The sequence below is a fragment of the Corvus kubaryi genome, unplaced genomic scaffold (assembly GCF_017639235.1).
Source record: "Corvus kubaryi isolate FWS band 111438036 unplaced genomic scaffold, C.kubaryi_AGA036_p1.0 37063, whole genome shotgun sequence".
Taxonomy (NCBI): domain Eukaryota; kingdom Metazoa; phylum Chordata; class Aves; order Passeriformes; family Corvidae; genus Corvus; species Corvus kubaryi.
Window position 1 is genome coordinate 206732 of NW_024581023.1, and position 14614 is coordinate 221345.

Consider the following 14614-nt stretch of genomic DNA (forward strand, 5'->3'; position numbering starts at 1 on the left):
GTGGGTTCAGCTCTGGAGCTGCGGTGGTCAGGAGTGACTCCGGGAGCTGGATCAGCTCCGGCGTGGCGTGCGTGTGTTGGGTGGTGGTGGTGGTCGTGGTGGCGGGTTTGGTTGATGCTCCACTAATCCGCATGCCTCTTTGCTGGTTCCTGTCCTAACAGGGGGTGTCGTTTGATCAAGCCAATAATCTGCTGATTGAACCTGCTCGCATTGAGGAGGAAGAGGTCTGTACCACTCCTACTGTTCTCTCTCTGCCAAAAATCATCCAGCCTGCTTGATTTGCTTCCCAGCCTCACCCATTGTTGTAGGGGGAACTCTGATCTCTCTGGGTCAAGTGGCTTCTGGACCTGGCTGATCACAAACACGATGATTGTTTCCTCCTTGCTTTACCCTTTTCCTCCTTTCCCATCCTTGAGGTGAGAGTGGCTGCTGCAGAGCAGGAGTGAGATGGAAAGGATGTAAAAACCAAAGGGGCTGAGGTGGGAAGTTCGGTTCCTATTTGCTGTGTGTTGGTGGAGAAGTGGAATTAAATAAATAGAAATTTCTGGACGTGTGGGTAACCCTGGAGGAGCAGAGACCTCAAGGATCATTTGAGTGCTGTGTACTGACCCTTTGGTAAAAGGAGGAAGATCTCACTCAGGACACTGTGCCACTGCCTGAGGAAAGTGGGCTGGAGCCAATGATTTGTGCATCTCCTGAAGCCTCCCTCAAATCCCTTCAAGGCTTCACATGCAGCACCTTGAGGTGTCAGAAGGGGGCAGGTGGCATCAAAGGGATCACAAAGCCCCTGGCATGGGGACAGTGTCTGTACTAAGGGTTAAAGGCCTGTGGCTGGCTGACTGGCTCATCCTCTGTCTGTGATCAGCTTCCTGCATTTGTCTCGAGGTTTTCAGTGCCTGGTCAGTGCCTGATCTATGGGGTCAGTACTTTTCTGCAGGCAGGTTTCCAGGGAGCTGCTGGAAGCAGAGTGCTCCTGCCGCTGGCAAGAGGCAGAAACTGCATCCATGTTGACAGCTCACACGGAGATTTCTCCTGTAGGACAGACAGTACAGGGCCACCACACCCGTGTGCCACCTGGCACTGTTGGCCTGGGCATCTCTGAGAACTTGGCTCTGCTATTCCCTCAGGTGTAAAATGGAGACTTTTCTTGGTTTTGGAGTAAGGCTTTCCAGGAGGGAGGTGACAAATCCTTTCCACCAGGCAGAACATGAGCTGGCTCAGGTGTGGTCCCCTATTAGTGGGTCCTGAAGATTTCTCCATCTTTCTACATCTCTAGGTCCCTAAAAACCACATTAGTATTTATTGAATTTCTCTTTTATGTAATCTTCTGTCACTGAGGGTAAAACAACTTAGCCTGGTGTTTCATGATTACTCTTCCCGTTCCTTTGGGAAGTCACTGTTCCCAGACATTCTCTCCAGCTGTTGGACATCCTGCTCCATTTGCAGAATTTTCCTTGGGGGGCTGTGCCCCAGAAACCTCAGTCTTGTACTGGGATACAGTCTGCCCACCTCTTCCTTTACTCCTGCCCTTGCTGCACCTACATCTGATGGAAGGACCTAGAACTCCTTCCCTGGAAGCGTTCACCATTCCTGGAGGTGTTCAAGAAATGCCTGAACATGGCACTCATTGCATTGGTCTGGTTAACAGAGTTGGTTGGGGATTTGTCACAGGTGGGACTTGATGATCTTAGAGGTCTCTTCCAACCTAAATGATTCTGTGATTCCTGGGTGTGGCTGGTTGGAGACCCCACACTGGCTCTGATGTCTGCTCAGCACAGCCCCCTTTGCACGGATCTGTTCCGTACTGTGAGGAAGAACATGGGTATGCAGCTCCCAAGGACCAGCATGCTAGAGAACCCCCAGACTGGCGGTGGTAGCTGAAGTCAAGAGCAGACCAGCTTTGGGAAGCTGGTTTGAAATACTTGATTGTCCTACAGCTCTGGGGAGTGCTCAGCAAGGAACCTTCAACTAGACCAGGTTGCTCCAAGCCCTGACCAGCCTGTCCCTGAATGCTTCCAAATGGCATCTGCCTGCTGTTTCCAGGGATGATTCCTTGAGAAGAATCAGTGGGCTGATGGAACTGAGCCAAGAGCGTTGCAGAGCAGAGAGCCTGGTGCCCTTGAGCAGCACAGTTTTAAGTTCACGATACTGCTATCACATTCCTTATATGATTTAATACAGCCCTGAGAGAAAAGGGACTACTGATTCCTGATTGTGTGTTCCCTAATCCTCAACCATAGTCGTGAGCTGGAGACTGAGCTTGTTGGAGCAGACCTGGAGAGCCATGCCCAACTTCTGCCAGCACACCCAACGTTGGTACACCCAGAACTCCTGTTGCTGTTGGTGCCAACGGGGCTCTGCTGCACTGAAAGAGTAACTTTGTTGAAGTGTGTGATATCTGATGGTGGATATCTGGATTCCAGGGCTGGCTCTGTTCCCAGTGTTTTGTCTCCATCCCCATGTGCCTTACAGAAGTGACTGTACTGGGATGTAGAGGAGAAAAGCAGCTTATTGAGCACCTGTTTGATGGCATGAGGTTAGACCTGAACTCTGTTTCCAGATAGTTCTGATGGAGTAGCCTGGAAAGCTTCTGCACAGGTTGCAGGAGCAGTGGAAGGAGGGTCCCAAACTGTGTTTCAGTGCCCGATGCTGCTTTGTTGTAGCAGTGGCTGGTGTCATCCACATCCTTGGGTGTGCCCAGCCTTAACCCATGTCCTGCAGAGCCCCTGCAGGTCCAGGAGCTACAGAAGATTCTGCACTGCCGAAGCTTCTGCTGCCAGGGGATGGACGGGGTTTTGTCTCTTGTTCTGCCCAAGGTTTCCTGGTCAGAAGGCGCTGCCATTCTGCTCCCTGGGGAGGAGCAAAGGTGTCCGAAGATCCTGGATGTTAACTTCCTTGCTGCTGCTGCTGCTCAGGTGTTACATCCCATTGCTCTGCCGTCAGGAGTGAGTGGAATCTTCTCCTTGAAGAAGTTTTATCGTGTGGAAACTGCTCAGGAGTTGTCACCATTTGTGTTGGAATGCCAGCCTCAAGCCTGGCACCAGTTAGTATTTGCCAGCAGCAGATGTGACAGCACAGCCTGGTCCTGGAGCATCCTGTGCTCAAAGGGTTCAGTTTTGGAAAGGCTGGCATACGTCATGTGGAACATCGGGATGTGCTGGGAGCCATCCTGTGCCTCCTGGAGCATCCCCTGCTCAGGGATTCAGCTGTGGAAAGGCCAGCACATGTAGTGGGGACCACTGGGATGTGCTGGGAGCCATCCTGGCCCTCTGCGTGGGGCTGCTCATTGCTGCTCCACATGTGGAGCTCTTCCCCTTGCTCTGGTTTTTCATTTTTGGGGTGTGTGTTTCATTAGGGCATTGTCAGGCTTGGAATTCTTATGCAGCAAATTTGATTTTCCCACAATGTGACCCATAAATTTTAAACCCAGAAAAGTTTAATAAACCTCTTGTGTAGTGCTGGAGAGGTCACATCACCTCTGTTTGCTCACCTGACTTAACTGGAATATGACAGAGTGGAGTCCTTTTGATGTTAAGAAAAGATACAACACTTCAATTCTCTCATTTAATTTTTAAGATGATCTGAGTTCCTACTGAGCGAAGAAAAATGTGCCATATTTTCTGTTTTAATTTGTCTGGCTTTTACTTTGTTGCCATCAAAATGTTTTTATGACCTTTTCCTACTGGGTTGAAGGGCCCTCGGTGTTCTTTATAGAATCATAGAATGGTTTGGGTTAGAAGGGACCTTTTAAGTGTCACCCAGTGCCACCCCCCTGCCATTGGCAGGGGCACCTTTCACTATCCCAGGTTGTTCCCTGCCCTGTCTGACCTGGCCTTAAACACTTCCAGGGATGGAGCAGCTACAGCTTTTCTGGGCAGCTGGGACCAGTGTTCTGCCACCTTTCCTAGGCCTCCAGTTTGGAGGTGGGATTGTGATCTCGAGGTGGGATTGTGATCTCTTCCTGTAAATGTACAGCTTCACATTTGGACCTGTTAAGGCACGATTTGGACACAAGTCACCCACAAAGTGTCGCAGATTGAAGACTGTTTGAGTGATTGCTGCTGGTTCATCATCATTGATCCCTGTTTCAGTTGCAAGTTTTATCTGATCCAGAGTTCTTTAAGGACTAAGGAGCAAAGTGTGGAATGATTTCTCACACAAATGCAGGGCTATCTGCAGTTTCCTTTCCCTGCTCCAAGAGTAGGGCAAGATCATTTTGGTTCCACTCTGTCACGCAATCATCTTGTTGGCTTTCACAGAGAGAGCAGAAAGCAGCAGAGAAGCAATTGATGGAGAGACAATTACGTGTTTAAACACAGTGCTACAGCAAATGCAGTTCTCGCTTCTGCATTAGGCAGGTGCCTTGTGTGTATCAGACATGGGGCTTTGCTGCTTGGTACCAGGTTTATGTACAAAATTCAGGCATTACAATAACCCCCGTAGAAATTATGGGGGCTGAAGCATTTACCTGCCTTAAAACTGGTCCCTGTTTGCCACAGCATGTTCTGACTGTGTCAGGGGAGGAGAACAGCAACTCCCAGAAAGTTCCAAGACTCTGTGGTGGGAAACAATCCCCAGCTTGGATGTGGGCACTGGAATGAGGCCAGACTTGGATAGATTGGCATTTCTGGAAGATACAATTTAGCTGAAAAAGGGCTGTACTCAACTCAGGAACAACAAAGCTGAGCTTGCCAGGAAGATAACAGATGATTTGGAGGAAGTGCTGAGGTCAAGTCTCCTACCACGATGGGCAACCCAACACTATGCTCCGGTTAATAAGTCAGTCAAACTTTTTGTTAAATACGGATTGTTTCATCCTGTTACGCTGTGTGTGCAGACACAGAGATTCCTCCTCCAGGGAGAGCCCCAAAACTTCTCCAGGTTTCTGCTTCTGGAGTGATTAGAAAACTTACTTTTAATCTGTCATTTGTTAGTTCATTGTTTTCATTGTATTTTATCTTGTCCAATCTCTTCCCTGCTGGCTGACCCATTGCCCGCTTGTCTTTGGTGTAATTCTATGAAGACCAAAGTCTTGTCTGGCTTCTTCCAGCCTTCCTTTTGCTGGATTAGAGAAACCCAATTCCTATGGTGTTCTCTGGTAAGAGAGATTTCCATTTATTCCCTGCCTTTCTCGTTGCCTTTTCTTTCACCTGATTTATCTGAACTCAGGTCTGGTGCCTGTAGACAACATGAGAGAGTTTATTCAGACCTTAGTTCACTAAATTCCATACTTGTTTTTCCATTTCAAATATGGCAGTTCCTGTTCCTGGATGGGAATTCTCTTTAGCCACCTTTGTTCATACTTTTATTATACCTTTAGCTTTTCTTCCTGCATCCTTCAGGACTTGGGGAGGGTTGGCCTCTAAACAAGGTGCACATAGAGATGTCTCTGCTTGTGTCTGTTAAAGCAGGTGATGCCAGGTTTAGTGAGTTTTCCGTGTATTCCGCTGTTCCTTGGATAAATGCTCTCCTCCTGCAAGGCCTGCCCTTGGCAGCACAGCGCTGAAGTAGATTTTAGGAGAGTTGTAAACTCCACAGTCTTTGCAGTCTTGTAATTGTATATTAAATGATGGGCAAAACAGACGTTCAGAATAGTCTGAAATTGCTGGGCTGAGAAGAGTCTCCAGTGGAATTTTATAGTGGAATGCTGCAAAGAGAATGACTGCTCCAAGGATTTCACCACACAAGGGTCAGTAAGAACAGAAATAAAAATTCTCTACTGCTGAAGAGATGAAATAGAATGTGTTTTAGTGTTACCTGTTCCATCTGAATCCAGGTGTAGGTTTTTGTCCTGTTTCGTGTTCTGAAATGGTTTGAGGATTGGTGGCTTTGAACAATGCTTGTTTTGCTTCTCTTTAAGCATTTGAGTGTTTTCATTTCCAGAAAGACCCTGTCCTGCTGCATTCCATAGTTTGGTCAGCCAAGACCATTGAAGATTCCCTTCTTTTTCTGTGCCCACGACAAAGCTGGCTCCCAGTGGTGATAAGGAGGAAGTACCAGCTTCCTAAGTCCCAGTTTCTGGAGTTCATGAATTAATCCTGGAATCATAAACCAGCCCAGGCTGAAGGGGCCTCGAAAGGCCCAAGGTTTTGTGGGGAAGGAGCCTTGGTGAGGTTATCAGCACCTCGGCCCATCACATCCAGGGATGTGACTCAGCACCTTCCTGTGGAGTTTGTCCCAGTGAAGGATTGTTTTCACTGCAAACATTTTTTTCATGTACCAAGATGAAGTCATATCTTTATATAGACACACAGCAATACGCTTAACCTTGATATGAATCTCTAGAGCCATGAATCTCTATGGGCTGCACAGCTATCAGATGGGAGTCTCATATGATATATGAATATTCATGTATCTGTAGGAACCTCGGGTTTTATTTATGCTTCAAATGTGACCATATTTCATGTTTCAAAAAGGCATCCTTGCTTCCTTCTCCCTTTGGGAAATGTGGTCACTGTCCTTGAGTCTCCTGGGGGAGGTATGTGCAAGAGTAGAGCAGCACCCTGAGCATGGCTGGTCCCCTGTCTCATCTGTTCCCAGTGCTGCTGTCAAAGGTCTCATTCAGGGCTCTCTACTTTGTGTTGGTTTTGTGGAGGTGTTCAGTGAGAAGTCAGTGAAGTGCTCAAACTCCTCCACACTGTGCCCACCATCTCTGCCCTCCAAGTACCCTTTCCTTTGAGAGCTAAACCCATTGAACAGAGGAAGGAATGACATCAGAGCCAGGAAACCTCCAGCCCATGTGCAGCTGCTGCTCTCCTGCCAGGGCTGCTTTTCCTTCATCTTCCTTTTCCACTGCCTGGGGTTAATTTAGCTCTCAGCAGTCACATAGCAATCTCCCATCTCCCCTTTGCTCACTGATATTTTCAGCCTGTCTCCTTGTCCCCATGAGCTGTGACTGACCAAAGCCAGACAGATTTAGCTCTTCTCATCTTTCCTGGTGAATCAGTGCCTCCAGCTCCTGCTCTTCCATGTCCCAGCTGTGTGCACCCAAGGTGAACAGAATCCCAGAATTATTTAAGTTAGAAAAGACCTCCAAGACCATCAACTTCAGCCTCTTACTGATCCATACCTTGTCACCAGACCAGAGCACTGAGTGCCACGTCCAGTCATTCCCTGAGCACCTCCAGGGATGGTGACTACCACCTCCCTGAGCAGCCCCTGCCAATGTCTGATAACCCTTTCTGGGAAGAAATTCTTCCTGATGTCCAACCTAAACCTTGAGGCTATAATTGTGACAGATACAAACTGACATGTTATGTTATATTACACTGACTGAACGTGCTGTCAGAGCGAAGTGACAGGAGGTGAGGGGCCCAGACCTCAGCAGGACAAAGAGGTGCTTTCAGTGGTGGGTGCTCAGCTCCTGGCAGTCTGTGGATCAAGATTTCTGGGCTGTTCATGCCAGTGTACAAGGCACCATGGAGCTGCCATCCACAATTTTGTCTGATCCTCTCCCATTCCTTTTATACATTTCAGTTCCACAGAATCTAGTGGCAATAAATTATGTAATTTACTTGAGGTTTATATTAAAAAGCATTTTTAAAGCCTGCCACTGATATTTCATTTGGTATCCTATTGAGTTCCATTGAATATCCCTAATTCCTTTGTGATTACAAACATGGAATAATCATCTTCTATAAAGTTATTAATGGCATGAAAAGAGAAAAAGGATCTATCTCCCCCTCCTTAATTGGAAGGCTCCCAGCCTTCCCTCATATGGAATTATTTCAATTCTATCTGCTTTAGAGTAAGACCAGGCCTGATACATCTTGACAGAATCCAAATTCTTGTTTCTCTCCCAATGACTCTTACCTGGTTCTTGGCTTGTACAGCACACATCTGTACCAGCACTGGATTATATCAGTGCCAGGTCTTGGATCACAGGTTCCATGTTTTGCACAAGTCTGCTTAATGAATCTTCACTTCATCAGCCAAGGTCTGGAGTCTTCTCAGAATGAAATAGTTTGGGTTTTGAGAGACCTGGTTTTCATAAAATTCAGCTGTTTTTCATGAGAGCCATTTGTGTGCCTGGTAAGAGCCACATGTGTCTCTCAGTTACTCCTCTGGAATGGTGTCTGGATGAGGAGCTGATGGTTACAGGCATCATCCTGTGTAGTCTCTCAGTCCATCAGCACAATATAAGGGGTCTCAGGGTATCAAAAGCCCAGAATTTTGGAAATGCTCTATAAGCATCTCAGAGATCTTAGGCAAATGTTGGGACTTTTGAACACAAGTTATCCAGTCATTTTGAGTTTTGAAAAGGTTATTGATGACATTTAATGGATTCTTCAGCTGCTGTTGAGGTGGGATCCCTCACCTTCATGTGACACCTGTCCATCGTCATATGTCTGTCTGAACATAAATCCAAATTATTTATTGCAGTGTGCATTTCCTGTGTCAGTATGACAGTCTCAAATAAATGTTTCGGGACATGTAAGTGCGAGGATTGGACACTGAGAGTCAGGGAATCAGTAAGGTTGGAAAAGACCTTGAAGATCATCAAGTCCAACCATCGACCCGGCACCAACACCATGTTCACCGCTAAACCATGTCCTCAGGTGCCGTATCCATGTGTTTTTTGAGCACTTCCAGATATGAGGACTCCACCCTTGTCCTGAGCAATCTATGCCAGGGCTGGACAGCCATTTGCAGGAAGGAATTTTCCCAATATCCCACCTAAACCTCTCCTCACACAACTTGAGACTGTTTACCCTTGTCTGGTCCCTTGTTACCTGGGAGCAAAGCCTGACCCCCCACCTTGTTCTACCTTCCCATCAGGGAGTTGTTGAGACTGAGATGGTCCCCTGAACCTTCTTTTCTCCAGGTTAAGCCACCCCAAGTTGCCTCAGCTGCTCCTGGTGCTCTGGACCTTGCCCCAGCTCTGTTCCTGTATCTGGACTTGCTGATGCCCTTTGATGTCTTTCTTGTCATGACTGACAAACTGACCCCAGCTGTAAGCATCCATGTGTACAACCATCTATAAATTGATGCCCATGTTGGCAGAAACTTTCTGTCTTCTGGATGTGAAGCCCTTGAACCCCACGCCCCTGGGTGTATTTGGAGGAAGAACTTGGTCTTTCAGCAGCTCTCAAGTACAACAGCCCTGAGCTTTGTCCCTTGAGTCCTGTGGATGCAGTGGTTGGTCACTGCCTCAGTGTCCACCACTGGCTGCTACTTGAAAGTGAATCTGTCCAGGTGTGCAGCACTTCCAGGGTGTACAGTTACTCCTTGAAAGCTGGGAATTCTTGCACAAGCAAGTGAATCTGTTAACAGAAGGGTGGGTGGATGAGCTTTAAGGTCCCTTCCCACCCAAACCATTCCATGATTCCATTTTAAAAGACAGTTCTACTAAAAACCATATGAATAGTGGGTTGGGGTGGCCCTGGTTCATGTTTGGTATGTCCTCAAAGAGGCACAGGCAGAGCCACAGGCAGGACTGAGGGGAAGAGGTGGAACTGCTTTCCTGGGTCATATTTGGTGCCATTGATGGTGAGTAGCAGCCAGCTCCCAGTGGGAGCCCAGGGGAAAGGATGGCAGCTCAAAGCTGATGTGGCAGCTTTTTCAATTTCCCCACTTTTCTCCTCACACTGCAGCACTTTTCCATGCAGGGCTGGACCCCCGTTGAGGAACTGGGAGTGTGGTGTGCTCTCCATGAAGGCTTGTTCTTTCTGCAGAGGAAGAAGCAGTGAGTTTTGGTGGGAAGCAGAAGATTGGATCATCTGAGATGGGCTGTGGGTGGATCCCTTGCTTTGGGGGAAAAATACACAAAGAATAAAATACCCAGTAAACTCCATGGCAGGAGCAATGGCAAGGAGGGAGCTGAGCTGTCTGTGCTGGGGGCAGCTCTGTGCTGTGGTTTCAGTGCCAGTCCAACATCATGGCAGTCCAGGCAGCCCAGAAGCAGCCTTAGGAAAGAGGAGCTTTGGGGAACAAGTAACTTAAGGGTTTAGTGCAAGAAACAGTCTGAACTGCAACATGAAGGGCCATTAGAGGCTGCTGGATCCAGGTCCTTCTTCTTAAGATTCATATTCACATCACTTACTCTTTGCATAGACTTCAAACAAACATCCACCAATTCAGTTCCTCACCACACTGGTTTTTGTGGGAGAACTGATTTGCTTTGGAGTTTGAAATCTTCTTTCCAGCCTGTCTGATTCAAGCCCCTTTGCTGCAGTTGTTTCAGTGTTTTTAATCGTGTCTGTTTTCTCTGTGGTGTTTTGCTTTTCAGTGTACATTGATGGACAGAAGGTTCTTCCCCCTCAGGCCAATTGGCTTTTCTGGCAGGTTTCCCCATGGTTTTAGACTGGTTTGCTGAACGTGTGAAATCCAGGGGGTTTGTGGTATATCTTTCTGTTAGTTTACATCATCAGCTTCCCATGCAACTGGAAGTCACTTTCTGTGACCAGTGACATCAGACAATCCTCATTGTCCAAAATCATGATCCTGTCCAAGGGATTCAGGCGCTGAGCAGAGCCATCATCTGTCTTCCTCGTAAATGCTGGGATCTTGCTGTTAGACTAGTCTGTAATCCTTGCCTGAAGACCTGGTTCTCTATCATCCTTAGAACTTTTTGTGTTGAATATAGAATTACACAATTTCCTCATCACCAGGATCATCAAGTCCAGCTGCTGCACAGAACAACCCCAAAAATCCTACCATGTGCCTGAGAGCATTGTCCGAACACTCCTTGAACAATACAGATGTGAGTCTTTAGAGCATTTTTGGAGTCCAGTGGCTCTGAATGGAAAAACCTGGGGTTTGTAATTAGTTCCTAATAGACTTGGTCATGCAAGAAGCATTTGTCTGGAGCTGGTTTGAGTTGGGCTGTCTCGGATGTGGTGCTGTCTTGTCACTACCTCATTTCCGTCTTACTTGGGTATTCCAAAACTTGGAATTTTGTTCAGTTTCTGGCTATTGCACCAGAGACAGTGAACTGATGGTAGGTCTAGAATCAGGGATTTCCCTGGGAAGATCCCAGAGTATTCTGTTGTGCTGTTAACTGGATGTCAAAGGAACTGGCAGAGCACCTAGGTTTGTTTCATGTTTCCTGCAGTGTTTTTTTTGGTTTGGTTTTTGTTTTAAACTTAGCAGAATGTGGAACTCCACAAGATGTTGTTTCTGTCGTTGTCGAAGTGAAAGAGGGTTGGAAGGTAGTCTCCTGCTCCCTTTGCTGCCCATGCTGTGGCCACGTAGAGCTGACACTGATGCTTGACATCTCTGCAGCAGCCTCTCTCCATCCTGGGCTTTGTTTCCAAAGAGGTGACATGGAGGACAGCAAATGTGGTTCTCTACATCAGTCTCTGCTAATTTCTGTCACTTACCTCACCAGCTCCTTGGTCCTTGGCCCTGAGAGAGTCCTATCTATCCTGTTCCTTTCCCTGTGTCCTACCACATGCTCCCTGTCTTCCTTCTCATGACTGTGGCATTGTGAATGGTTCATGCTGGTGTCCTGAAAAGAAACAGCTTCAGGTCAAGTTTGATCAACTATTGGCAGTGGGCATAATTGGGTATGTAGAGGTGGGAGGTAGGAAGGAGAAGAGGCTTGTGGATTGCTCAGCTGTGATCCTGAGCAGCTAGGGCAGAGGGAAGCAGAGGATCTGGACAGAGCAGATAGGGTTTTGGAGTTGTGTGTTGATTTCCGTCAATACAACAAAGCCAAGTATCCATCCAGAGTATTCTGGACAAGGTGCCATCCTTGTCACTGCACACTAAGCTGGGGTGACCAGGAATCCCCCAGTGGCTTTATGGAATTACACTCAAGGGGAGCCCCATGGTAGAGCCGGGCTGTGGTGTGAACACTGTCCGTGTTCCGTGATCCAGCCCCAGTCCGTGGCTGCCCAGTTTGCTTTGTGGTGGAATCCCCTTCTGATGTGTCCCATCGTGAGCAAGCTGACTGTTGGGTCAGGACTCAGCTGTGGGGAGGGATTTGTGTGTTTCATGTGTTGTAGTGCTGGTGCCTCTGAGGCATGAGTGCCACAGCTCACCCACGGGTGCCATGGCTCACCCACAGGTGCCACGGCTCACTCACAGGTGCCATGGGTCCCCCAGTGTGGCAGCAGATGACTTGGAGTTACTATTTTTTATTAAAGGAGTCGTACCTTGTTCTCGGGTGCACTGACCCATAACCACTGTCCCTTCTGCTTCCAGCTGACACTGACCATCGTGCGGCAGACGGGGGGGCTGGGCATCAGCATCGCGGGGGGCAAGGGCTCCACCCCCTATAAGGGGGATGATGAGGTAAGACCTGGGCTGTGCCACTGCTGAGGCACCTGCTTTTGGGGACTGGTTCTCTGTGGCTGGAGGTTGGGTGTCCTTACGTGTGAGCTGTGTGGACTTTCGGGGCCAGGTGGGAGCAGCCCTGAATCCCCCCAAAGCACGAGGTTGACGGGGTCGAGCAGACATCTGCCCCTGAACTGGGATGGTCTGACCTGGAGCAGCCATGGGAGCAGCAGGTTCCTTCCCAGCTGTGTCCTGGGGCACAGAGTGTGGGGTTGTTCCACACCTGGTGGCATCAGTTGTGTCATGTTCCAGTTCCACTGGAAGAGGGTTAACATGTCATTCCTTGGTCTTGTGTATCACCTGGGGGCAGCCCTGCAGTGGGGTTTCTGTCCCCCTTGTCACCTCAGGGTAGCCCTGCAATGAGGTTTCTGTTCCCTTTTCCCAGCTCCTGAGCGGGATGATGTGGTTGCCATGTTCCCTCGTTCTGGGTTCAGGACTGGCCAGGGACTGACCCCTCTCCTTGGATCTGAGGGGACTGAGGGGTCTCTGCACTCCAAAGGGGTAAGGAATGGGCTCTACATATAATAGATGGTTTTGTTTCCAGGGCATCTTTATTTCCCGTGTGTCTGAAGAGGGTCCTGCAGCTCGCGCAGGGGTCCGTGTTGGTGACAAGCTTCTAGAGGTAAGGACTCAACTCCTGTGACAAAGCAAATGCTTCGGAGTACTTAGAGTGGAGGGATGAGATGATTGGGAATGGATTTGCATCACATGTGTTTTAGACCAAATTAAGCACTAGGAGATGTGTAAGAGCTAAACAAAATTCCTTTGGCTCAGAGATAGTTGTTTAATTAATGTTACCATGAATCTTTTATTGCTTTATAAGCTCCTGCATTTACTCTGGCCCAGCTCTGAAGTGTTGTGTGACCCAGGTGGGAAGAAATACATCCCCAGCGGGCTGAGCTCTGCATACCTGGGCAGGGCAAAAGTGAACCCTGTAAAATAAGTTCCAACCCAGGGAGCCAGTCATGGGAATTGTTTGGGTGGTAAGGGACCTTAAACTCATCTCATTTCACCCCCTGCCATAGGCAGGGACACCTTCCACTAGACCTGGTTGCTCCAAGCCCAGTCCAACCTGGCCTTGAGCACTTTCAGGGATGGGGCAGCCACAGCTTCTCTGGGCAACCTGTGCCAGGGCCACACCACCCTCACAGGGAAGAATTTCTTCCCAATATTCCATCTATCCCTGCCCTCTGTCAGTGGAAAGCCATTCCCCCTTGTGTTGTCACTCCAGGGCCTTGTCCAAAGTCCCTTTCTGGCTCTTTAGGAGCTTGTTTTAAGCACTGGAAGAGGCTCTAAGATTCCCCCAAGTCTCTTTTGCTCCAGGTTAACCCTTACCCCAGCTTCCTCAGCCACTCTGGTGCTCCAGACCCTTCCTCAGCTCCATTCCCTTCTCCAGACATGCTCCATCCCCTCAGTGTCCCGCTCCTGGGGACCCCAGACATCCCCCCAGGACTGGAAGAGCCCCAGCAGTGCCCAGCACAGGAGGTCACTGTCCAGGGCCTGTGGCCACACCATGGCTGATACAAGCCATGTCCCATTGGCCTCTTGCCCACCTGGGCACATTTTGGCTCACGCACGAGCAGCCAGTTTCTCAGGAGAATGTTGTGGGAAATGGTGTCAAAGGCTTTGCTGAAGTACAGGCAGATAGATCTACAGCGTTTCCCTCAGCCATTGAGCGGATTATCCTGTCACAGAGGGAGATCAGGTTCCTCAAGCAGGACCTGCCTGTCACAACCCCAGGCTGCCTGGGCCTGATCCCCTGGTTCCCCTTACGTGCCACTCTCAAGATGATCTGCTCTGGGACATTCCCCACACTGCGGGACTGTCACACTGACAGTCCTGGGTGTTCCAGGGTGTGAGGAGGTGGATGTCCCTTCTGGAAGATGAAGAGGGACTTGTGTAGGCCTTAGCAGTGTTGACTTTTCTTGAATTTTGTTGGTGGAGGTGGTTCTGGGTGGGGGGGTTATCTGTCTGGGATGTTGCCTGTAGGGATGATACAGGTGTAGGGAATTTAGAACTCCCTGTGGGGACAGAATTCTTCTGGAAAGGCCTTTCCTGGGTTACTCTGGCCTGGGACAGATAGCAGGTGCTATGGGAATGCAGGAAAACTTCCCAGAGGTCTGGGCACACCTGTGGGAACAAGGCCCAGGTATGGCAGGGCTGAGCCACTTCCCTCAGGCAGTGGTGGTTGAGGTGAGGGTTGTTCCTGCTCTGTTTGTGTTGAGGTGAGGGCTGTGTGTGAGGTGAGGGCTGTGCGTGGGGCTGTCTCTGCTCTGTGTTGAGGTGAGGGGCTGTCTCTGCTCTGTGTTGAGGTGAGGGCTGTGTGTGAGGGAGG

General features: G+C 48.9%; 1 protein-coding gene across 23 annotated transcripts in view; it reads left to right on the plus strand.

The window, feature by feature from the left end:
• Positions 1-14614, plus strand: part of SCRIB (scribble planar cell polarity protein) — a 97261-nt gene that overhangs the window by 34085 nt on the left and 48562 nt on the right. For 22 of the 23 annotated variants that reach the window (XM_042020926.1, XM_042020903.1, XM_042020911.1 and 19 more), the window contains 3 exons: positions 162-224; positions 12148-12237; positions 12824-12901. In XM_042020926.1, coding sequence (XP_041876860.1) covers positions 162-224; positions 12148-12237; positions 12824-12901 — 231 coding nt within the window. The remainder of the gene's footprint in view (positions 1-161; positions 225-12147; positions 12238-12823; positions 12902-14614) is intronic. The other variant, XM_042020909.1, reaches the window with a different exon arrangement.